Source organism: Stegostoma tigrinum, chromosome 27 (assembly GCF_030684315.1).
Source record: "Stegostoma tigrinum isolate sSteTig4 chromosome 27, sSteTig4.hap1, whole genome shotgun sequence".
Classification (NCBI taxonomy): domain Eukaryota; kingdom Metazoa; phylum Chordata; class Chondrichthyes; order Orectolobiformes; family Stegostomatidae; genus Stegostoma; species Stegostoma tigrinum.
The window spans coordinates 45,049,865-45,073,736 of NC_081380.1; the positions used below are offsets into that span (position 1 = coordinate 45,049,865).

Consider the following 23,872-nt stretch of genomic DNA (forward strand, 5'->3'; position numbering starts at 1 on the left):
ATAAGGAGTTTACTAAACTTTTCAGGATAGTAAAGCAGCATTGTCTGGAGTCAACCAGAGTCTAACAGCAAACCATACTCGACCTGATATTATGCAATGAGATAGAATTAATTAGGATCCCACAGCAAAGGCACCCCTGGTAGCAGCAAGTAATTGAAATTGACATATAGTTTGATGGAGAGAAGAATATAACAAAACTATTCTTTTAAAACTTTAAAATATAAGTAAACGAAATTATGAGGGCATGAAAGCAGAGCTGGCTAAATTATACTAAAAATAGGTCAATAGAAATGCAGTGGCAACTATTTAAGGGGTTTCTTCAAAATAAGTAGCATAGTTACATTCCAAAAAATAAGAAAAATTTCAAAGAATGGACCCACCACCTGTGTTTTCAATTAGGAATGTAAAACATAATATCAAATTAAAATAAAAAGCATATACCTATGCAAAGACAGCAGGCAAGTCAGAAGATTTGATGGAATATTTTTAAAAAAGTAAAGAATTACCAAAAAAATTAATGAAAAGGGAAATATTGAGTACACGAGAAAGCTAGCCAGAAATATAAGAACAGTAAGAGTTTCTATAAAAAAATGAAGATGAAAGGCATTAACTAAGAGGACATTGATCCTATAGAAAGTGAGACTAGAAAATTATCCTGGAAAATAAAGAAGTGGTAGATGAATTGAACAGATATTTTACATCTGTCTTCATGTTAGAGGATATAAATAATATCCCACATAGAGCAATAAATCAGAAAATTGAAGGTACAGAGGAATTCAGGAAAATAAAAATCATCAGAGGAGGCATTGTGTTGTAACCTGTCGGAACCGCAGCATGAGTCCGGATGAACTTCATCACGGGGTCTTTAAAGAAGTGTTTGGTGAGACAGGTGATACATTAGTTTTAATTTTCCAATGCTCCCTTGACTGGAGACAGTCCCAGTAAATTAGAATGTAGTGAATATAACTCTTTTATTCACAAAGGAAGGAAGACAGGAAGCTGGAAACTACAGGTCAGGTGGCTTAATACCTGTAATATGGAAAATATTACAAGTTATTATTAAACAAGTTATATACAGCACTTGGATAAATTCAAGTTAGGGCAGAGAAAACATGGGTTTGTGAGAGGGCAATCATGCTGGCTCAATCTGGTGTTCTTTGAGGAGGTGATAGATGTTGTGGTTAAAAGGGAACCAGTGAATGTACCGTACTTAGATTTTCTTTGAGAAGGTGCCATATCCATGTGCCACTGCAGAAGGTAAAAGTTCATGGTGTAAAAAGTAGGATAATGAAATGATTTAAAAGTTGACAGGATAACAGCAAGCAGAAAGTAGACATAAATTGATCGTTTTCAGGTTGGTAAGATGTAATGGGCGGTGTGTCGCAGGGATTGGCTGAGGGGCCACAGCAGTTTGTAAGTCATACAAACAATTTAGATGGGGATAATGAAGACATGGTTGCCAAATCTTTTAACAATACAAATATAGATAGAAAAGCAAGTTGTGCAGATGACATAAGGATGTCACAAAGGGACACAGATAAGTCAAGTGCGAGGGCAAAGATGCAGCAAATAGAGTACGATGTGGGAAAATGTGAAGTTGTCCATTTTGAGAGAAAGAATAGAAACAAAGCATATTATCTCAGTGATCAGAGATCTGGTGTCCTCATGCATGAATTGCAAAAGTTTAGCATTCAGGCACAACGAAGTATTAGGAAAACTAATACAGCAATATCATTTATCATGATGGGAAATTGAATATGAATGCAGGGACATTACACATCAATTATACAGGACACTGTTGAAACCATGTATGGAGTACTGTGCCCAGTACTAGTCATTTCATTTAGGGAAGTACGTAATTGCACTAACAAAAAGAAAGTTGCTGGAAAAGCTCAGCAGGTCTGGTAGTATCTACGAAAGAAAAAACAGAGTTAATGTTTCTGGTCCGGTAACCCTTCCTCAGAACTATGTAATTACACTGGTAGGCTGTTCAGAGGAGTTTTACCAGACTACTAACTTCATACCTGGAATGGGGCAGGTTGTCTTATGATGAAAGGCTGGACAGTCTAGGCCTGTATCACATTACAAGTGTAAAAGACAATTTGGTTGAAGCATATGAAATCCTGAAGAGTTATGACAGGTTAGATGTGGAGAGAATGTTCCTTCTTCAGGGAAAATCTACATCAACAGGTCATTGTTCAAAAATTAAGGGTTTCTCATTTAAAACAGAGATGAGATGAATGTTTTCTCTCAAAGGGCTGTTAGTCTTTTGAACACTCTCGCTGAAAAGATGGTGGAGGCAGAGACCTTAAATATTTTGAAGGTGGGGTAAACAGATTCTTGTTAAGCAAAGGTTTTAAAGGTTATCAAGAGTAGGCAGTCATGTGGATTTGAGGTCATAACCAGTTTAGCCATGATACCAGATCGGGACTAGATGGACTAAATGATTTACTCCTGTTTCTGATTTGGTGTGTGCATTTTGGTAAATAATCAAACTTCGGGAAAATGATCAAACATCTTTGAACCTTGTGTTGTAAATATCCTGTTCTTTATTTTCATATCTTTTTGAAGTCTATGCTCTAGTTTTTGAGAAATTAATTTACTCAATGTTAGATGCAGAGAAATATCTGGTTGATAAGCTTAATAAATGTGATGTAAGAGCAATTCAAATGAAGGCCTGTGTTTACTTTAATCAGGTTAAGGTTGAAAAAATCCTAATCAATGGGTGGCCTCTCTTTGAGCTGTTGTTAAAGTCAGGAAATCTAAAGTTATTTCCATAAGAGGTTTTAATTGTTCCCTAGTAGTTCCCAGGCCAAAAAACCTCTGAAAGCACCTCTGAAGCAATGGATTTCTTGATGGGACCAGTGACTACTGTAAGATGGCCATTATTCACATTAGAAACATAAATTATTCATGTGGATTTCAGTAGCAAAAGGATGTTTAAAAGTAAAACATAATTATCATGCTTTTCAGTTGGGAACATTTCAGGTAAGCCAGAGTGCTATAGAAACAGGTATACTTTTGGATTTTAATCTGCGTGCTTTCTCACAGAAACAGGGAGTAATCTTAGAAGCAGCATTCAGACAGGCAGAGAAAGTACTCGTTGAAGAGCAGTTTTGGAACTAGAAAGGCTGTTGGACATTTTATGATTTTTCAATTAGTGCGGGAGCATACATTCATGAGTTCTTGAAGGAAAACTAGAAGATTGCCCACACAAATGTTAGTGGAAGGATCCTCAGAAATCTCATACCTCAGCAAATAGCTGGAGCACTGAGGCAAACTGAAGTGAATTCTGTAGAAAAGAACAAATTATCATGTCCAGCATCCACAGACAGAGAACAAGCTAACACATAATACCGTCTCCACACTTCTCATCAGCTCTGATGAAGAGACATCTAGACTTGAAATGTTAGCTTCATCTGTCTCCATGGATGCTGCCTGACCCATTGTGATCTCCAGCATTTGTTGACATCAGTACAGATTCCAGCATCTGCAGTAAATTGCTCCTGAATTCTACAGAGTTGTGGTATGCCCAGATTGGAGCTCTAGGGAAATAAATGGACCCTAACATCCTGCAATGTACAGAAGAATTCCTGGGTGGCTGTATAAAGTAAAGTGGAAATTAAAACTTGATAGTAAATGCAAAATGCATGTTAATTTAATACTGAGATAACAAAGTCTGGAGCTGGATGAACACAGCAGGCCAAGCAGCATCGTAGGCTTTTGTGCTCCTAAGATGCTGTTTGGCCTGCTGTGTTCATCCAGCTCCACACCTTGTTATCTCGGATCCTCTTGCATCTGCAGTTCCCATTATCTCTGATGAATTTAACACTGCTTTTTCTGATGAATACCTACGTAGCATTTTTTGTTTGAAATGTGAAAATTGTGTCAGAGTTCTTTCAGTTAATAACTGGAGTCCAAATTCAATTCAAACCATTACCAATCTCGATGGAATTTGTAACAACAGGTTTTCCAAAGCATGTAGGTTGGTATGAAGTGTCATGAAAGGAATAGATAGCTTGTCTTCTGATAGGAAAAGGGGTTGTTCATGGAAAAACATGACAGCAATAATTTCAGCTATGAATAACTGAAGTGTAACTTTAGCTGATGAGGCAATAGATATAAGTAGAGGGATCCATTAATTTTAGGATGGAAAGATAATAATTTTAAAAAGTCAGAAACACATTCTGAAGAAGGGTCATTGGTCTCAAAATATTTAAATGGTAGCCATGATGTGGAGGTGCTGGTGTTGGACTGGAGTGGACAAGATCAAAAATTACACGACACCAGGTTATAGTCCAACAGGTTTATTTGAAGACACAAGCTTTCAGAGTCATTCACCTTCTTCAGGAATCAGTCTGGTGTTGTGTGATTTTTGATCTCAAAACAGTTACTTTGCTTTCTCTCCACAGATGCAAGCAGACCTACTAAGTTCCCCGAGCAATTTCTAGAATTTTGTTTCCAATTTCCAGCATCCGCAGTCCTTGTTTTCTTTTAATTAAGGAAGTCTGTTCTTCAAAGAGAATGAGATCCTTTTGTTTAGGAAGACTTGCTTGAGGGAACTAACTTTAGACTAACCAGCTAAACTGATTATATGGATGGACTATCTTCAAAAGGATCGGGAGTAGATATAACATGGAATCTTGCCTACAACATGTACCTTTAAGCTAGACAAAATATAATGTGCATGAAGCAGTATGGCTTTCAATAATTCTGCAAGAGGCCTGAACGATAGAACCTGAAGACCGCAAGAAGCTCTCCAATCCAGGTTGAACAAATCCACACACATCCAAGATTTCAGTAAAGTCTGCTCTTGTAATAGATTATTAAATGCTTCAGGTTTACTCAAACCTGTCAAAACTAGGAGACTGTGGCTATACACATTAAGAGGTAGCCTGAACAAGCAACTGGAAAAAAGGATGGAAACAGAATCTGGAGTTTCTTTGAGAACCACATAAGGTGGCTTCAGCATTGTTAGAGTTTAGTAAGCACAAATATTCAGTTAAATCATGATTTCATGTAAAAGAGGCATTAGGAAAACACAGCAATAATCAGGGAGTTAAAGGTTTTGGAGTAGATCTGTTGCTCAGGTCATGGGTGTTGAGGTTGGTTGGCTCGCCGAGTTGGTTTGTTGTTCCGTAGACATTTCATTACCGTGCTTGGTAACACCCTCAGTGCAGCCTCTGATGAAGCATTGGTGTGCTTTCCTGCCTGTTTTTTAAACTCTGGGATCCATAGCGATGGATTGCCTCACTTCCGGGTTTCCGCCACAGTGGAATGTATACGGGGTCAAGTTCAATGTGTTTATTAATAGCATACTTTGTGGAGTGCCATGCTTCCAGGAATTCTCGTGCTTGTCTCTGCCTAGCCTATCCCAAGATCTTGGTGTCCCAGTTGAAGTCGTGGTTCTCCTTGTCCATGTGGATTGAGATGAGTGAGTATTGGTCATGTCTTTTTGTAGACAGTTGGTGTTCATGTACTCTTGTTAGTTTCCTTCCCGTTTGTCCGATGTAGTATTTCTCGCAGTCTCTGCAGGATATCTTATAGATGACATTGGTCCAAACAATGGCGGGGCGTCAGTCTTTAGTTCGGGTGAGCACTTGTTGTAGGGTTGATGTGGACTTGTGTGCCCCTCTGATGTCCAGCGGTCATACAAGTCTTGTGGCGAGTTCTGACATGTTCCTGATGTAGGGTAGTGCAATGAGCGTGTTGGGGCATGTAGAATCTTTCTGATGCTGTTCCCATAGGCATCTCCTGACCCGGTTCTTTGGATATCCGTTATCCTTGAAAACTTGGAAGAGGTATTCCTCCTGGATGTGAGTTTGCTCGCTGAGCTGGAAGGTTCGTTTTCAGATGTTTCGTCACCATACTAGGTAACATCATCAGTGAGCCTCCAACGAAGCGCTGGTGTTATGTCCCGCTTTCTATTTATCTGGTTAGGTTTCCTTGGGTTGGTGATGTCATTTCCTGTGTTGGTGATGTCATTTCCTGTTCTTTTTCTCAGTGGATGGTAGATTGGCTCCAAATCAATGTGTTTGATGATGGAGTTCCTGTTGGAATGCCATGCTTCTAGGAATTCTCGTGCGTGTCTCTGTTTGGCTTGTCCTAGGATGGATGTGTTGTCCCAATCAAAGTGGTGTCCTTCCTCATCTGTATGTAAGGATACGAGTGATAGTGGGTCATGTCGGAGCGCTTCGTCGGAGGCTCACTGATGATGTTACCTAGAATGGTGACGAAACGTCTGAAAACAAACCTCCCAGCTCAGCAAGCAAACTCACATCCAGAACCTCAACCTGAGCTACAAATCTTCACAAAACTCGCGAGGTATTCCTCCTCCTCTTGGCGTAGTTCTATGTTGCTGCAGTGTGTTGTTGCCGTTTTAAATAGTGTTCGCTATTGAACACAATGAACACTATTAAAAAAGGGCACAACACACTACAGCAACATAGCTGAAAGCAACTACAGCTGAAAGCTCCAATATCGTCAAGCAATTTAAGTCAATTTGCTCAAGAACTTCACAGTCCACCTTCTTGAATTCTGTACTTGTATCCTCCTTCTCCCGAATATAGACAGATGTGAAGTACTCATTCAACACTCCACCAATGTATTTAATCTAGTTTCACACGCAAATTGCCCGCATGGTCTTTACCTTGTTATTCTTTCCCCTTGATATACTTGTAGAATAGATTGGGATTCTTCCTAATCTTGTCCACCGGTGCTTTTTCATGCCCCTTTTTTGCCATCCTAATTGTTTTCTTACATTCGCCCTGCATTTTCTATACTGCTCCACAGCCTCTGTTTTTTTGGCTCCCTTTGTACCTGTTATATAAGAATCATTGAATCCTGACGGTGTGGAAGCAGGCCCATCAAGTTTATATCGACCCTCCAAACAGCATCCCAACCAGACCCATCCCCTACCCAATACCTGTAACCTTGCACTTCCCATTGTTAATCCACCTAACCTACACATCTTTGGACTGTGGGAGGAAACTGCAGCACTGGGAGGAAGCCTAAGTGGACACAGGAAGAATGTGAAAACTCCACACGCAAGGGTGAATTCGAACCCACTGTGAGCCAGCAGTGCTAACCACTAAGCCACTGTGTCGCCCACTTTTCCTACATCCCAATTTTCTTTTCTATCCAGTCTGAAAAAATACAAGACATCCTGGGTTCTCTGGGCTTGCTGTTCTTACATTTCACGACAGAAATGTGGATGTTGTTTAGGAAGCACTTGTTACTAGTACTGGATAGGTTTGTCCCACTGAGGCAAGGAGGGGATGGTAAGATGAAGGAACCTTGGAATGACAAGACATGTGGAACATCTTGTCAAGAGGAAGCAGGAAACTTACTTAAGGTTGAGGAAGCAAGGATCGTACCCGGCTCCAGAGGTCTACAAGGTAGCCAGGAAGCAACTGAAGAATGGACTTAGGACAGCTAGAAGGGTATATGAAAAAGCCTTGGCAGATAAGATTAAGGAAAACCCCAAGGCATTCTATACTTATGTAAGGAACAAGAGGGTGGCCAGAGTGAGGGCAGGGCCAATTAGGGACAAAGGAGGGAACTTGTGCGCAGAGTCGGAGGAGGTAGGGAAAATCCTTAATGAATACTTTGCTTCAGTATTCACCAGTGACAGGGACCTTGATGTTTGTGAGGACAGCATAAAACAGGCAGACATGCTCAAACAGGTCAATGTCACGAAGGAAGATGTGATAAAAATTTTGAAAAACGTGAGGATAGATAAGTCCCCTGGACCAGACAGAATATAACCATAGGATATACCTTGCAGGAAGCAAGGGAAGAGGTTGCTGCACCTTTGGCGATGATCTTTGCATCCTCACTGTCCACTGGAGTAGTACCAGATGGTTGGAAGGTGGCAAATGTTATTCCCTTGTTCAAGAAGGGGAATAGGGATAATCCTGGGAATTACAGACCAGTCAGTCTTACTTCTGTGGTGGGTAAATTATTGGAAAGGATTCTGAGAGATAGTATTTATGATTATTTGGAAAAGCACGGTTTGAATAGAAATAGTCAGCATGGCTTTGTGAGAGGCAGGTCATTCCTCTCAAGCTTTAATGAATTTTTTGAGGATGTGACAAAACACAATGATGAAAGCAGAGCAGTGGATGTGGTGTATACAGATTTTAGCAAGGCATTCCCCATGGTAGGCTCATTCAGAAAGTAAGCTGGCATGGGATTCAGGGAAACTTGGCTGTCTGGGTACAGAACTGGCTGCCCAATAGAAGACACAGGGGTAATAGATGGAAAATATTCAGTGTGGAGCTTGGTGGCCAGTGGTATGCCGCAAGGATGTGTTCTGGGACCCCTGCTCTTTGTGATCTTTATGAATGACTTGGATGAGGAAGTGGAAGGGTGGATTAGTAAGTTTGTCGATGACTTAAAAGGTTTGTGGAGTTGTGGGTAGTATGGAGGGCTATTGTAGATTGCAACGGGACATTGACAGGATGCAGAGCTGGGCAAAGAAGTGGCAGATGGAATTCAACCCAGAAAAATGTCAGTGATTCATTTTAGAAGGTGGGATTTGAATGCAGAATATAGGGTTAATGGCAGGATTCTTGGCAATGTGGAGGGACAGAGGGATCTTGGGGTTCACGTCCATTATTCCTCAAAGTTGCTACCCAAGTTGATAGGGTTCTAAAGAAGGCATATGGTGTGTTGGCTCTCATTGGCAGGGGAATTGAGTTTAACAGCCGCAAGGTTATGCTGCAGCTCTATAAAACCCTGGTTAGACCACACTTGGAATTTTGTGTTCAGTTCTGGTCGCCTCATTATAGGAAGGATGTGGAAGCTTTAGAGAGGGTGCAGAGGTAATTTACCAGGATGCTGCCTGGACTGGAGGGCAGGTCTTAGGAGGAAAGTTTGAGGGAGCTAAGGCTTTTCTCATTGGAGCAAAGAAAGATAAGAGGTGACTTGATAGAGGTGTACAGATGATAAGAGGCATAGGTAGAGTGGATACTCTGAGACTTTTTCCCAGAGCGGAAATGACTATTACAAGGGGGCATAAGTTTCAGGTGATTGGATGGAGGAAGGTATGGGGAGATGTCAGAGGTAGATTCTTAACAGAAAGAGTCTTGGATGCATAGATACATTAGCGACATTGAAGCAACTCTTGCATAGGCACATGGATGATAGTAAAATGCAAGGTAGTTTGATCTTAGAGTAGGATAATGGGTCAGCACAACAGCGTGGGCCGAAGGGCCTGTACTATGCTGTACTGTTCTGTGTTCTATGTTCAACCTAAGGGAACATGTTGGACCCGTACTCCACCTAGCAGTTTTATGAACACCTCCCACTGTTCCACTGTAGATTTACCCCAAGTAGCTGTTCCCAATCTATTTTGGCCAGATCCTTCCTTATTTTAACAAAAACTGCCTTGGCCTAATCCAAAACAATTTTTTTCTGTAAACCATCTTTCTTTTTTTCCATAACAAACTTATACATTTAGTGTTGTGGTGGCTGTCACTAAAAAGCCCCCAGTGTCACCTCAAACACCTGTCCAGATTCGTTCCCCAGGGTTAGGCGCAACAATGCATTGTCCCTTGTCAGATCTTCTACATGTTGATACAAAAAGCTCACCTATATACATACCAAGAAACTTATCCCCTCCAAACCCTTTCTACTGTGACTATCCTAATTAATATTTGGTTCATGGAAATCCCCAGTACAGTTGCCCTATTATTAATTACGTTTACATACCATACACATTCAGAAGAAAAGTCACATTTCTATGATTAGCTTTGCTTCTGTCTACAGATGCTGTCAGACCTGCTGTGTCTATCCAATATTTTCTATTTTCATTTCAGATCGTCTGCATCTGCAGTAATTTGTTTTTAACTGCCTGTTAGTTTACCCTTTGAATGAAGAATTGATATAATCTGCTCTGTTAGGGTGGCAGTGCCTCAATTCCAGGGCCAAGACTGTAAATTTTACATTTTATGTTGCCTTTCATTCTATTGTATTCAGGAATTGTAGCTTGGCAACACAATGTGACAAAGAACATAGTTTTACTGACACCAAGTGGTAGAAAAGGTTTAAGGCTATGTTCTTCATGTCAGCCTAAATTGACATGATATATCAAAAAAGACATCAAAAGAAATGAGAATGATGTGATGCACAGTATTTTGTTCCCAGTCTAAACCAAGGAGCTGTTAAAAAAATAAACCATGGGTGCACAATGAGTCAGAAAGTGTGTTTGCATGGATGTCAGGTGCAGAAAATACCTAGCTCGGCAACAATTTGCTCTGGGGAAACAGCTTGCCAATTTTCATTAACTTGCCTAACACAGGTAGGATTGACACTTCAACAAGGTACAGAAAACTGTCACCATCTATGGAACTGAATCTCAGCCAATTTTACCTGAATGAAGAAAAAAGTTCTAAATGGGAAGGAAGCCTTGCTTTATAAAGACACAGAGTCATAGAGTCAGCACTGAAATAGACTTTTCAGTCCAACCAATCCTTGCCGAACATAATCCCAAACCAAACTTTTCCCACCTGCCTGCTCCTGGCTCATATCCCTCCAAATCTTTCCAATTCATGTACTTATCAAAATGTCTTTCAAATGTTGTAATTGTCCCCACATTCACCACTTCCTCAGGAAGTTCATTCCACATGCACCACCATCTGTGTAAAAGGTGTGCCTCTCATGTCTTTTTTTAAGTCTCTCTCCTCTCACCTTGAAAATATATTCCCTCGCGATCCCTTGAAATCTTCCATCCTAGAGGAAAGACAACTACCATTGAGTCTATCTATACCCCTCATTATTTTATAAACTTCTATAAGGTCACCTTTGAATCTCCTATGCCCCAGTGAAAAAAGTCCCAGCCTATCCAGCCTTTCCTCGTAATTCAAACCTTCCACACCCAGCAACACTCTGGTAAATCTCTTCTGAACGCTACCAAAATTAATAATAGTCTTCCTATAACTGTGCAACCAGAACTGGACACAGTATTCCAGAAGAGGCCTCACCAATGTGCCGTACAACCTCAACCCCAACTTCCATACTCAAAGGACTGGGTAATGAAGGAAAGTGTGTCATGTTAATGAAGATATGAATTAACACAGAGTGACGATTAAAAAAAAGCTTGTGGCGAAATGCTGCTGAAAGTTATTTTTGTTCATCATCTTCTTTTTGATCAGACTCTTTTTATTTAGCTAAATAACCTAGGTTAATGGCTTCTCTTCTTGTCTTTTCCTTTCACTTTTCTTCTTTTCTTCATCTCCTGACATTGTGGGGAACCTGTAGCGGTACTCGGCGGGTCGTCGGCTATGGAGATAGCAGTGCCTGGAGAGAAATCTTGGCTGGTGGCAGTGCCCAGAGCAAGGACCTCCGGCTACAGTAGAGCCAGCATGAGGTCTCAGGGACATTGGTGGGTCATTGGCTGCACCTGTGGCAGTGAACAGAGCAAAGACTTCTGGGTACAGCTGGCCTGGAGCGTGAAGTTGGGGACTTGGTGGGTCATCATCTGCAAGCAGTGCTCAGCAGGTCATTGGCTGCGGCGATGCTGGTGCCTGAAGCAGGGAATCTTGGCAGCGGCACGTCACTGTAGCAGAGGCAGTGCCCAGATAGGGACTCCTCGCTGCAATAGGCCTGAAGCATGGTGACACCTTGCAGGGTTCATGCAGAAGCCCTGGAGCTGTGTTTGAAGATCCTTTGTATAGAAAATGAACTCTATTTACGTAATTTATTTTTATTCTTTTTCTAACTCAAAATGGCACTGAACAGTTTTCACTGCATCTTTCTAGATACGTGATAATAAATAATTCAAAAATTCATTGATTGAGCATACTGACTATAAAGATTATTATGATACACATTATTTCCTCTGACGTCTTCCTTGATTGCTTCAATACCATTTTTGCAGATTATATCTTTCCTGTTTATCCTACAGAATTTTCTAAGCTTTTTCAATAAAGAAGCATTTTATGTTTTTATTCTTACAGAACAGTCCACTGTCAAATACAATCACTAGTCTGTGATAAATTTCATTTCCCTGTATCCATTTGCTATGAATCCTCTCATCTTGTCCAGAACTTCAATCTCATGAATACCTTCTTTCTCTTTTTTTTATTCAGTGTGGACCTTCAAAGTCAATGCATCTTCTGAAACCAGAAGTCAATGTGTCAGCATGCTGATCGGCATGTACAAAGCGGTTACGTGGCCAGAAGGAATGTTGATCATGGTAGATATTTTCTTCAGGAGGCATGAAGTGACACCTTCCATCATCAATACATCATGGAAGTAATCATTTTGAATAATTATTTTTCATGCTCATGTTACTTTAAGTGTTCTTATTTCCAATTTGTATGATTTTTAAGTAGTCTTTGGTTAATCTTTTGCTGTTTGAGCAGTGAAAGAAATGTTTAATGTTGCGGTTTTTATCAGTTGATAGATCTCTCTTTATCTCGTGGATTAATCTTTTAATTTATTTTTGCATGTCTGTATGTACATCCCAGTGGATCCTCTTCTCCTTTCTTCATACAAGATTTGTAACAAATTAACATCTCTTCTAAAAGACGGGGCTTTTGACAGTGTAGCACTTCCTCGGTACCTTGCTGAAACATCAGTTCAGGTCTTTTTTGTATTGTTTATTCTTTCACAGGATTGGCTGTTGCTGACTCAGCTAACAGTCACTGCCCAAACCCAACTGATCCTGAGCAAATGGTGGAAGGAACCGCCCTAAGCCACTGCAGAATATACAGTCTAGGTGGGTCCATGATGCTGTTAGGAAGTTTCAGGATTTTGACTCAACTGCAGTGAAACAATGTCAAAATGGTGTGAGAACTTGGAGGTGGTGGTACTCCAATGCATCTGCTGCCCTTTATATTCAAGTCTCTCATTTGAACCTGAGCTTTTGTCTTTCTGATTTGGAGCTTAGGTTGCTAGCAACTCAGCCCTGGCTAACAGAAAGGACAATCAAAACACCTGTGCTGTTCAAGGCAGCCGAATCTAGCATGACAGGAATCAGGTTATTTATACGAAGTGCTTAATGCTTGGTTGAAGCACAGTTTCTGGACACATTCTTTAACCTTTACGTTTATGGTGGGTAGTGTACCTCCATAGCATGATAAGCGCTGATGCCCTATACACCATCATGGATTCATTGGTGCCCATTTTGTGCCTGAAAAACGAGCACAACGTAATTGAATTTCTTGGTAAAAGAACTTACCAGCAATTCTCAAGTTTCAAGAAAAGGTTAGTCCCTACTCTTCATAGAAAAGTTAAAGCAAGTAGCTTACATTTAAACCATAGGCAGAAGAGATGGAATGATGTTTTTGATATTCATGCAAATATAAAGACCTGGTGGTATTTATTGGCCGTACCAGAATACATTCTAGTGTTAACATTTTTAATGTTGTTATTTTAAGACAGAAAAAAAATACAAATAGATACTTTTAAAACCTGAGCAATGGGTTTAGAAAAGATAAAAGGTGGATCATTTCAGTTTAGATCATGAAATTATGAAGCCATGAGCTGTATTTATCTTGTAAGTTTAAAGGTCAAAACAAGTTTCTTACGCATCACATCTCATTGCATTTCTAATCTCTTACCTTTTGTTACAATGCAGTTCATAGATGGGGGTTTTAAACTGGATGGACTTGACCATTTCACCACTTCGAAGTGAGTATAGATCCACACAGCAATATGGTGGGCTGATGACAAAGAGAAATGCAAATAAAGTTACACATAAGTATGTTGAGCACGTTAAAACAAAGCACGAGGTTTGAGGTTACCATTAGTTTTATGATTAAACTTACTGCAGTTGATGTGCAGTGCAGAACTTTTCAAAATACACATGTAAACAAAATAAATAACAAAACCAGAAAAATGCTTCAGGTAACACAGTTAATTCCTGCCACACATCCATTCTATATCCAACCAAGATCTGTCATCACCTGATCAATAAGATCATCTGGTGCGGCCTCTCTAACATTTACACATGCAGCTGCCCAAGCGTTCTGACTTTGCATAAATTGGCCCAAGGCCAGTGAAAAATTACAATCTGCGAGTAGTTCTCAGCAAGAAGCAATGTTTTGCCACAGATATACCAATAAACATACGCTGAGGGTACAGAGTTAAATTCACAATAGTGTGAAGGGCACAACTCAACCACCAACTGACTAGATCAGACAAATGTAACTTCCTTGTGTTTCTGCATTGTCACCACCAAACAACCAGATGACAACCCCAGTAACACAAGACAGCTACTCAGCAACTAATTTTCTTTTCAGACTCCCTATTCTGTTTAAATCACTTTTGTCATGACATATTATAGTATGCTTTCCTGTAGTTAGCAACATACATCACAGCATTTTTTTTACAATAGATGGAAGGGAAATTCATCAGATAAACTCATCATTATTTATTCACTTTTGAAAATGTTATCCTTCCCAGCTAGACATAGGAATGCTTTGCACAACTGAGAAGGTACTCAGTTGAAGCAGACTGCACTGCAGTCTGTCATTTCAACTGAGAGTATTTTGTTCCAATCACTTAAGACACCAAATGCTCAACAATAATGTTCAGAACACACAAATATTAAAGGCATCAACAACAAAGTTGTCTAAATGCTATTTTGGGATAATGGTGATCCAACATAAAATTCAGTAATAATTAATCTTGCATTTAAATCTTTCATAACATGTAGTGATGAGTATGTTGATACTTTACAAATGCTGACAATCTTGCAATAACTAAATATGATGTTCCTTCTTGCAGAGGTTGTGCATTACAAATACTATTGTGCAGTTCCAGTCAATGAATTTGGTGACCTTTTCACACTACAGTATTCATGACAACTCAATTACTTAAGTCACGAAATTTAAGTTCTAAATTTTGGATCAACATCTATGTGGTTCGGAGAAAGAATCATTCACCACAACAAATATAGCCAGTTCTCAATCAAAGGGATGGGTGGGGTTATTAATATTAATTTAAAATGGACATAATTCATTGAGAAAATGTGTCTTGCTTGTTGGAACTAGTGTGGACAGCATGCCATTTACTGGAATACAATGGACTCATTTATGACACACGCACAAAAAATAGTGCATGGGGTATGAAGCTGGCCACAAAGATCAGAGATGGAAACACTTAAGCGGTAAATTAGAAAAATATGCACAACAGTTTTTAACATGTACTTTTTAAACAATGTTCTCATTGAAGTTCTGTCAGTTTAAAAAGTGTAAAATATTTTAAAATGTAGTTACAAGTAAGGTGATTAGGAGAGAAAGAAACAAAGTAATTTAACATAATATTTCGGCGCACAAAATTCTCCAAGACATTTGAAATGGACAGAAATGTCAGTGCTCATCACAAATGTGCAAATAATTAAAGATGAAAATGGGAGGTAACAATGTGAGCTGAACTAGGAAATTTATACCAGACCAAATTAATGTAGAGATAACAAAGTGTGGAGCTGGATGAAGGCTGCAGGCCAAGCAGCATCTTAGGAGCACAAAAGCTGACGTTTCAGGCCTAGGCCCTTCATGAGAAAAGGGGGAGGGTTCTGGGACAGTTCTGTCAAGAAAGTCGATCAGTTAGCAAATAATCTAATGTTTCATTTGCATTTCTGGATGAATATCCTGGCATCCAGAGAGGAAGTGGCCATCATATAAATCCTTTGTCACGTAATTGCATTGACTTTTAGTACAAGATAACAAATTAAAAACTGAAGATGAAAAAATGACAACTAAATTTAACTGAAACTATAATATTGTGTTATAGGTATCGATAGATCTGATACTATATGTATATGACTCACATCTAGCACATTTTCATCATACTTAGGGACAACAGTAGGCCATTCAATTAAATCATGGCTGATCTATACCTCAAGACCATTTACTTGTACTTACTTAAATTTGAGATCATTCCAATCCCTGCTACCTGTGCCTTTACATACACTAAGTCCTGTTCACCTATCACCCCTGTGCTCACTTATCTGCCTTGGCACCTGGTCAAGCAACGTTCAAATTTTACACTTCTTATCTTTGCTTTATCATCACTTCGTGGTCTCACCCTTTCCTACCTTTATAATTTTCTTCAGCCTCAAGATGTCAACGCTCATCTAATTCGCTTGCGCATCCCCAATTTGAATTTGTCAACCATTAGTCCCTACGCCACCAGGTGCTAGGACCTAACCCCTATAATTACGTTCCAAAATCAGCCCAACTTTTTTCTTCCTTTAAGATGCCCCTTAAAGCCTAAATCTTTCGACCATCAGATTTTATGTTGTCTTATGTAACTGGATATCTAATTTTGCTTTATAACAATCGTATGAACTGGCTTAGGACATTTTATTACATTTAAGAACATAAGAACATAACATAAGAACTAGGGGCAGAAGTAAGCCATGGGGCCCCTCGAACCTGCCCGACCTTTCAATAAGATCATGGCTGATCTTTTTGAGACTCAGTTCCACTTACCCGCTCACTCACCAAAACCCTCAATTCCTTTACTGTTCAAAAATTTATCTAGCCTTGTCTTAAAAACATTCAGCGAGGTAGCTTCAACCGCTTCACTGGGCAGGGAATTCAACAGATTCACAATCCTTTCGGTGAAGAAGTTTCTCCTGACCTCAGTCCTACATCTGCTTCCCTTTATTTTGAGGTGATGTCCTCTAGTCCTAATTTCACCTGCTGGCGGAAACAACCTCCCTGCGTCCACCTTATCTATTCCCTTCATAATCTTATGTGTTTCAATAAGATCTCCCCTCATTCTTCCAAATTCCAATGAGTATAATCCCAGTCTACTCAGTCTCTCCTCCTAATCCAACCCTCTCAACTCTGGAATCAATGGAGTAAATCTCCTCTGTGCCCCCTCCAGTGCTAGTATATCACTTCTCAAATAAGGAGACCAAAAGTGCACACAGTACTCCAGGTGTGGCCTCACCAGGACCCTATACAGCTGCAGCACAGCCTCCCTGTTTTTAAATTCCATCCCTCTAGCAATGGCAGACAAAATTCCATTTGCCTTTTTAATTACCTGCTGCACCTGCAATCTTACTTTTAGCGATTCATGCACAAAGATACCCAAGTCCCTCTTCACTGCAGCACACTGCAATTTCTTACCATTTAGAACATTGTCCATTTTGCAGTTATTTCTACCAAAATGGATGACCTCACACTTATCAACATTGTACTCCATCTGCCAGAGCTTTGCCCACTCACTTAGACTATCTATATCCCTCTGCAGACTTTCAGTGTCTTCTGCACACTTTGCTCTACCACTCACCTTAGTGTCATCTACAAATTTTGACATAACACACTTGGTCCCCAACTCCAAATCATCATGTAAATTGTAAACAAATGCGGTCCCAATACTGATCCCTGAGGCACACCACTAGCTACTGTCCACCAACCAGAAAAACACCCATTTAGCCCTACTCTTTGCTTTCTACTGGTCAACCAACTCTCTATCCATGCCAATACATTACCTGTAATACTGTCCAACTTTATCTTATGTAGCAGCTTTGGTGTGGCAACTTGTCAAATGCCTTCTGGAAATCCAGATACACCACATCCACAGGTTCCCCATTGTCCACATGCAAACAAAGTCCTCAAAGAATTCCACCAAATTAATTAAACATTACCTACCCTTCATGAACCCATGCTGGGTGTTCCCAATGGGACAATTTAAATCCAGATGTCTTGCTATTTCTTCCTTAATGATAGATTCAAGCATTTTCCCCGCTACCAAAGTTAAGCTAACTGGTCTATAGTTACCTGCTTTAAGATAGTATTAATTTGTTAATTAATTTGTTGCTATTAACAATGTTTTAACCATGTTTGTTTGTCCCATATCCAATGATATCCTTAATTAATTAAGGAAATTCCCAAATCAAAATTCATAGCTCCAATTGTCCCAGCACTCAAAGCCTGTTGGGAAGACAGTTCCAAATTCCATTACACTTCCTAATTTCAATTCTGAATAATTTATCTCAAATTCTACAATGGTATTTGATTGTACTTGACTTGACTACATGTGGAAATAGTTCAGTAATATTCAATTTTAAAATTTTATTTAGCCATAATTAGATCACCTCTCAATTTTTAAAATTCAAGGTACTCTAAGTGTCTTACATGTAAATCCTATCACATTTTATTTCAAGTGTGAATATAAAAGTCATGAATAAATTCCTTGATTTCTCCTGACTTTGAGAAGTAGCTGAAAATTAATTGACTTCCAACCTTCAGAATAATATCCATCAACTCATCAAGCCTCAGAACATAACTTACTGGAACTTAAAAACTTCACAAGGTTACTCAGGTTATGCAAGGTGTATCTAAGTGGCAGATCGTGTGTGTAACATCATGTAAAATACTTGTCCTTATTAAACAGTGAACAATGCAAGAACCATTTGTTAATACTAAAAACTAAGAATTTTGTCTTAAAGAATTATACCAGTACAAATCAGATACAAATTTGATTTCTCATGTCATGTAATTCAAGGAGACAGTCATATTTCTGAAGAATTGGTACAGATCTAGGTGTGGTCACAGAGGCAGGGGACAACTGTCAGTAAAACTCTAGGTGTACAGGGGCATCAGCCTCTGCTCTTATCAAACAAGCATGAGGTTCTTGATGCCCATTTGGGTGAAAGCAAAACTAACAATGGTTTCACAGCAAAGAAGGCCATTCAAGTGTAAGGACTGAAACTGAATTACACTGATAAGGGACAGCATATTCAACTGGACAGAAACGGTTCTCTGCAGCCATGACCAGAAGTTTCAAAGGGTGCATTGTATGGCCAGTACCATGGTTAAAGATATCTCCTCATAACAGCAGAAGAACTTGGCAGAAATGAGCTCTTTTATCCACGTTTTGACTAATGTTGATATCTGGAACTCACTGATCCTGAGCAAACTAAACATCAATAAGTAGGTTATTTTTGAGTTTGTGGGACTTGACAGGATTGTAATGATACCTTCCAGATTTTGCTGAAGGTGAAAGTAGACCGACGGTGCAGTAATGATTTGGATTGGAATTGTGCTGCTTTTTGTGGATCAGACATATCTGGGCCATTTTGTAAATCTTCAGGTCAATGTTCAGTGTGTCACTGTACTGAAAACTTCTGGCTATTAGAACACGCTGCACTTAAATAGAAAGAAATTACAGCCCTGACAAATTGTATAATTAGGGATGTAGAAAGGGCTTTAACCTGTACCGGAGAAGGGTTCAAATGAGGAGAATTTTGCAGATTTAAAGGGGAAAATCAAGGCATTAGAGCAGCAGGCATTTGTGTAAGTAGAAATATAATTTGGCAGAACAGATAGAAAGATTATTAGTGAGTGAGGAGTCATAAGGATCAATGTTATTAATATAGGTTGTAAACCGCTAAGATGAAGGGGGCAAATCTAACGTACTTAAGTTTGCTGACAGTAAGACGTAAGAAGAACACAAATGACTAGATTTCCCAGGGAGACTGGGGAGAATCTGGAGAGCTAGTTAGGTTGTCAAAATGACAAAGAATGGTACGAGATGGGGAGTCAAATAGCTACCACAGTACTATGTTGCAGGAATTTTGACCACTGCATTGCTATTTGAACCATTAACCAGCTCTGTAAGCATTTTTGGGGTCAAAAGGGCCTTCCACCATGAAGCAATGACCAAATGAAACAAGGCGGCTTCCCAGTGGACTGTGGGAGAAATATCCCATGGAAGTATTCCTGGTTGTCAATGGCCAACCCCAAGCCTATATCTCCAGCAACGGCACAGGAACACTCTCCTCACAAATTGCATAGCCTTCCCATCTTCTCCAGCAACATTTACTCCTTTTCAAGGATTCTCTGTCATTAAGTTGCTCATTCTATTGAGTGTTTGCTGGGCAAGTCACGTTGAAATCCAGGATCAACTATGATCTTTCTAAGAACAGCAGGGCCAAAGAGCTATTCGATTTACTCCTGCTTCCACTTCCTACTTGCACACACTCTAATTCCTCTTTACATTTTGTTTATACATTTGAATGGCTATAATTTAAAAAATCACTTCTAAATTCAGAATCACTTACAGTGACTGGTCTATCCACATGGGTATCATACTATTGTAATATGATGCATATAATTTATGGCACTGTCTGTTGTCAAATTGTGAAACATAACTTCAGCTGTACTACGATGTACCACAATCGTTTCAGTTGGAACCACAGACACATATGCAAGTCTCCCAACTCTGCACCATTTCTATATCACAATTTTTTCTTCATTCCGAATGCCGATATAAATGTTCTGGGCTGTACCACTCACGTCCACTTAGCATCAGGCATTGCCTAATTTCTCAAATTTTAATTACTTAACAAACATTCCAGAACACTTACAATCTGACAACTACATATGATATATATTAGCCCCAATGCTGCTTAACAATAGCACCTCTACAAACTGTGTTCTTACGTCTTGACATACATATTCCCAAAGCTTTAAGGCACCATCAAACGATACTAGAGGTATTATTCACCCTTGTGATATCCTACATAATTGTTCTTCATTGATTAATGTTGTCTAGAAAACATTTATGACCAATGACAGAAGCAAGGAATAAAAGTACCTCATGTATAGCACACAGATTAAAAGGGGACTAGAAAACAATTTCATGTGTTACATTGGTTAAACTTGTGTGTTACCTTATCCAAAGTGATACTTGTTTAGTTGATTTGCTTTGATTGATTACTACAGTGGTGAGAATGGGCTCTTAAGTAATTATTGTATGACTATAATTTCCAACAATTGAATTCAGTGGTACATAGTTGGTTAGCTTGTGTGATAGGGAGTAATTGAAATGTTTAACCAAATGCAAGTTATTTGTGCCATGCTGTCAAGATACAAAGTGCTCATTAATGGCTCTAGAATGTTTATTCTAAATGGTGTTGAAAAAATATGCAGAATCCAAGATGACTGCAGCATTTTCCATTGAGTTTTCTTTTAGCATTGGCTGCCTCGTGAATCCATGTTTTCCAGTCCCAGTTTCAGATTCCTGCTACTCTAAAACCAGATTCAATCAGGCAATCTACTGCACGGTGAAGGAGGGAGAAACAGCCAGAAATAAAAATAGGTTCTTGCTTTACAATTTTAAGAGCCCTTAAAGATATAATATTAATTTAACACACTCTGCTGGAAATTAACTGAATTGGTTCCACTGTCCATTTTACATCTAGCCTGACGCTACTTTCTACTGGAAATTTATAGTAGCTATAAAATGGGCAATCTCATTGTGTAGTTTCAGATTAGGTTAGAATCACCCAAATTAGCCAGCAGAGATAACCCAACAAGATAAGTTGCAAGTTGATAGCTGCTGGCTCTTCAAAGACATCCTCTCCCAACCTACATCACCCTTTTGGGCTTAACAAGCTCCCATCCCTGTCCTGACAGTCACCAAGAAACCACCTAATCCCCAAAAAAGATCTACACTTGTTCCACAGTTCATATGCTCCTTTTTAAAAATATTTCATCTGAGTTATTCATCCTGCATATGGTCTCAATTAGAGCTGTGACCATAAATTTGGCCAGCTAACTGGTCACAACTACAACTAGATCAACTAGTCAACAGGGAGTAGTTAAACTGGCCAATGAGGGACACATTAACTGGGACCGTTGTCTCAATTTCCTCTTGATAACTGCTTCATCTCAGCTATTTAACAATTGAGATGATAGGGTTGTTCTAAGTTAATTATGTCAAAAATATTAAGACTTATAAAGTGAGAGTTGACAAAGGCATGACAGGCCAATTGAGCTGCTTCTGCATTTTTAACTGACCTGGGTGGCTAATTACCTATCACTGACAGAAAGAAGGAAGATATCCTGAGAATCTTTTCTGGTGCTTCTAAACTTTATCTGATTATTAGTCTTTGAGTATAATTATCTGATTGTGGAATGTGTATTCAGACACTGACTATTTTATTGAAAGCAAAAGCAAATAACTGTTTACATTAGTTGTCTTCAGCGCAACAGCTCAAAACAAAATCAGTGTACAATGGTGTCAACTAATCCACGTAATGCCCCAATGGACACAATGTTACAAAGTCATTTTTCAAACAAGTAACATCAATGATTCAGATGTGTTATATTTAGTAAATAATTCATTTGGTGTATAAATCAATGCAGTTTGTCATAGTTAAAATATGGTTTGAGTTGTTCAGAGGCACAACAGTGGGTAGGATATTCGAGAGCAAAATTATCAAATGTTGGGAGCAATAAAGATAAAGCCAAAAATATTATCTTGAAAGTTGGACCATGAGAAAATTCAAGAATAAAGGGATATCTTGCAATGTAGCCCATCAGTGCTTAAGTTGCTCATTGCTAAATGGCATCTTCATCTGAGATATTTTAATTGACATTTCAATTCTTCACACTTCATAACAGATGTTTCAAAGCCATGCTTGCATTGGGAACATGTTTTGTGTTGAAACACTTGTTTCTTTTGAGGGTTGAAACGCCAGTATGCATCTAGCTTTCAAGTCGTAATCAGGATTCTAACAAAACCCCCCAGCATGCACCTAAATCTCAGCCAGAGCGCCAAGGCTTCTGCTGCTGCAGCAGTTGCAATAAATACTTCTTGTTTTGTCTCTTTAAATCCAAGGTGGCTGCTGATGCCTGCATCTCCAAACTATCATTAAGGTTTACTTTCATGCCCTGATCAAGTCACATCTATAGTTCTAAGTAACAAAAATCTCACTATGGTCAATTGTTGTATGTGGTGAATATACAACAGCAGCTACACGCAAAAAGCCTCTGTTTGCTGTTCAGAGATAATGGGAACTGCAGATGCTGGAGATTCCAAGATAATAAAATGTGAGGCTGGATGAATACAGCAGGCCAAGCAGCATCTCAGGAGCACAAAAGCTTCCAAGATAATAAAATCGCAGCTTTTGTGCTCCTGAGATGCTGCTTGGCCTGCTGTGTTCATCCAGCCTCACATTTTATTATCTGTTTGCTGTTCAGTTCTTTGGTATGTTGAATTGTACATTACACATTTAATTCTGAGGCACATGGTGATTTAATTCCTCTCATTATAATATTTAAATGAGCAGACCAGCAGCTGCATGTGGGTTGGTTGTCCACTTCATGCCTCACTTTCATTAAATAGGAAATGAGCAGGTTGGAGGAAAATTTGAAACTTTTAACAGTATTATATCCTGCCAGACCCAAGTTCACCTGTTTTTAGGATTAAAGTTCCCCATTCATCAAAAAATGAAAGACTGAAGGGTGATGAGGGCAAAAGAAAGAATCTCAGAGGATAAAATATCTAATCTGCATTTTCACACTTCAACATAGCGAACTAATTGAAAATTTCACCACTGAAAATGCACTAGGAGGTAGACTGTAAAATACTCAACTGAGTTCATTGTGCTCCTAAGATGCTACTTGGCCTGCTGTGTTCATCCAGCTCTACACTTTGTTATCTCAAGTTCATTGTCTGCTAGGTTATGGAACCTCTGAGAGGGCAGATCTTAAAAAGGGCATTGCTTCCTGATGGTGGGAATTTATTTACCGGAAATGCTTTGAGAAAGTTTCAGGAGAAAAAGAAATATTTTAAAAGAAAAAATGAAATGTATCACATGCTGTTAGCTTAGATTTGTGGCTACACTCACAAATATGTTCCCACACGTAAATATCTGTCATCATGTGCGAGGGTAAAGAATTTTTTCAGAATAAATGTTTTAGAGCATTTTACTGTCACAGCAAGAGATTCCCAAAACTTCTAATGCTTCATCCCGATTCAATCACTTGCTGCTCTTTTCAAGCCTTAAAATGTCAACATTTTGTTACAATGTAATTCTCAATGGCCAGAAATAGTGAGTTTTTGTGATCATCCTTCTCCAGGGTATATCCAAACATCTAGAGGTGAAGGGCTCTAT

General features: G+C 39.2%; 1 protein-coding gene across 2 annotated transcripts in view; it reads right to left on the minus strand.

The window, feature by feature from the left end:
* bcas3 (BCAS3 microtubule associated cell migration factor) overlaps window positions 1-23,872 on the minus strand; it is a 1,086,700-nt gene that overhangs the window by 900,988 nt on the left and 161,840 nt on the right. For both annotated transcript variants that reach the window (XM_059655421.1, XM_059655420.1), the window contains exon 8: window positions 13,569-13,670. In XM_059655421.1, coding sequence (XP_059511404.1) covers window positions 13,569-13,670 — 102 coding nt within the window. The remainder of the gene's footprint in view (window positions 1-13,568; window positions 13,671-23,872) is intronic.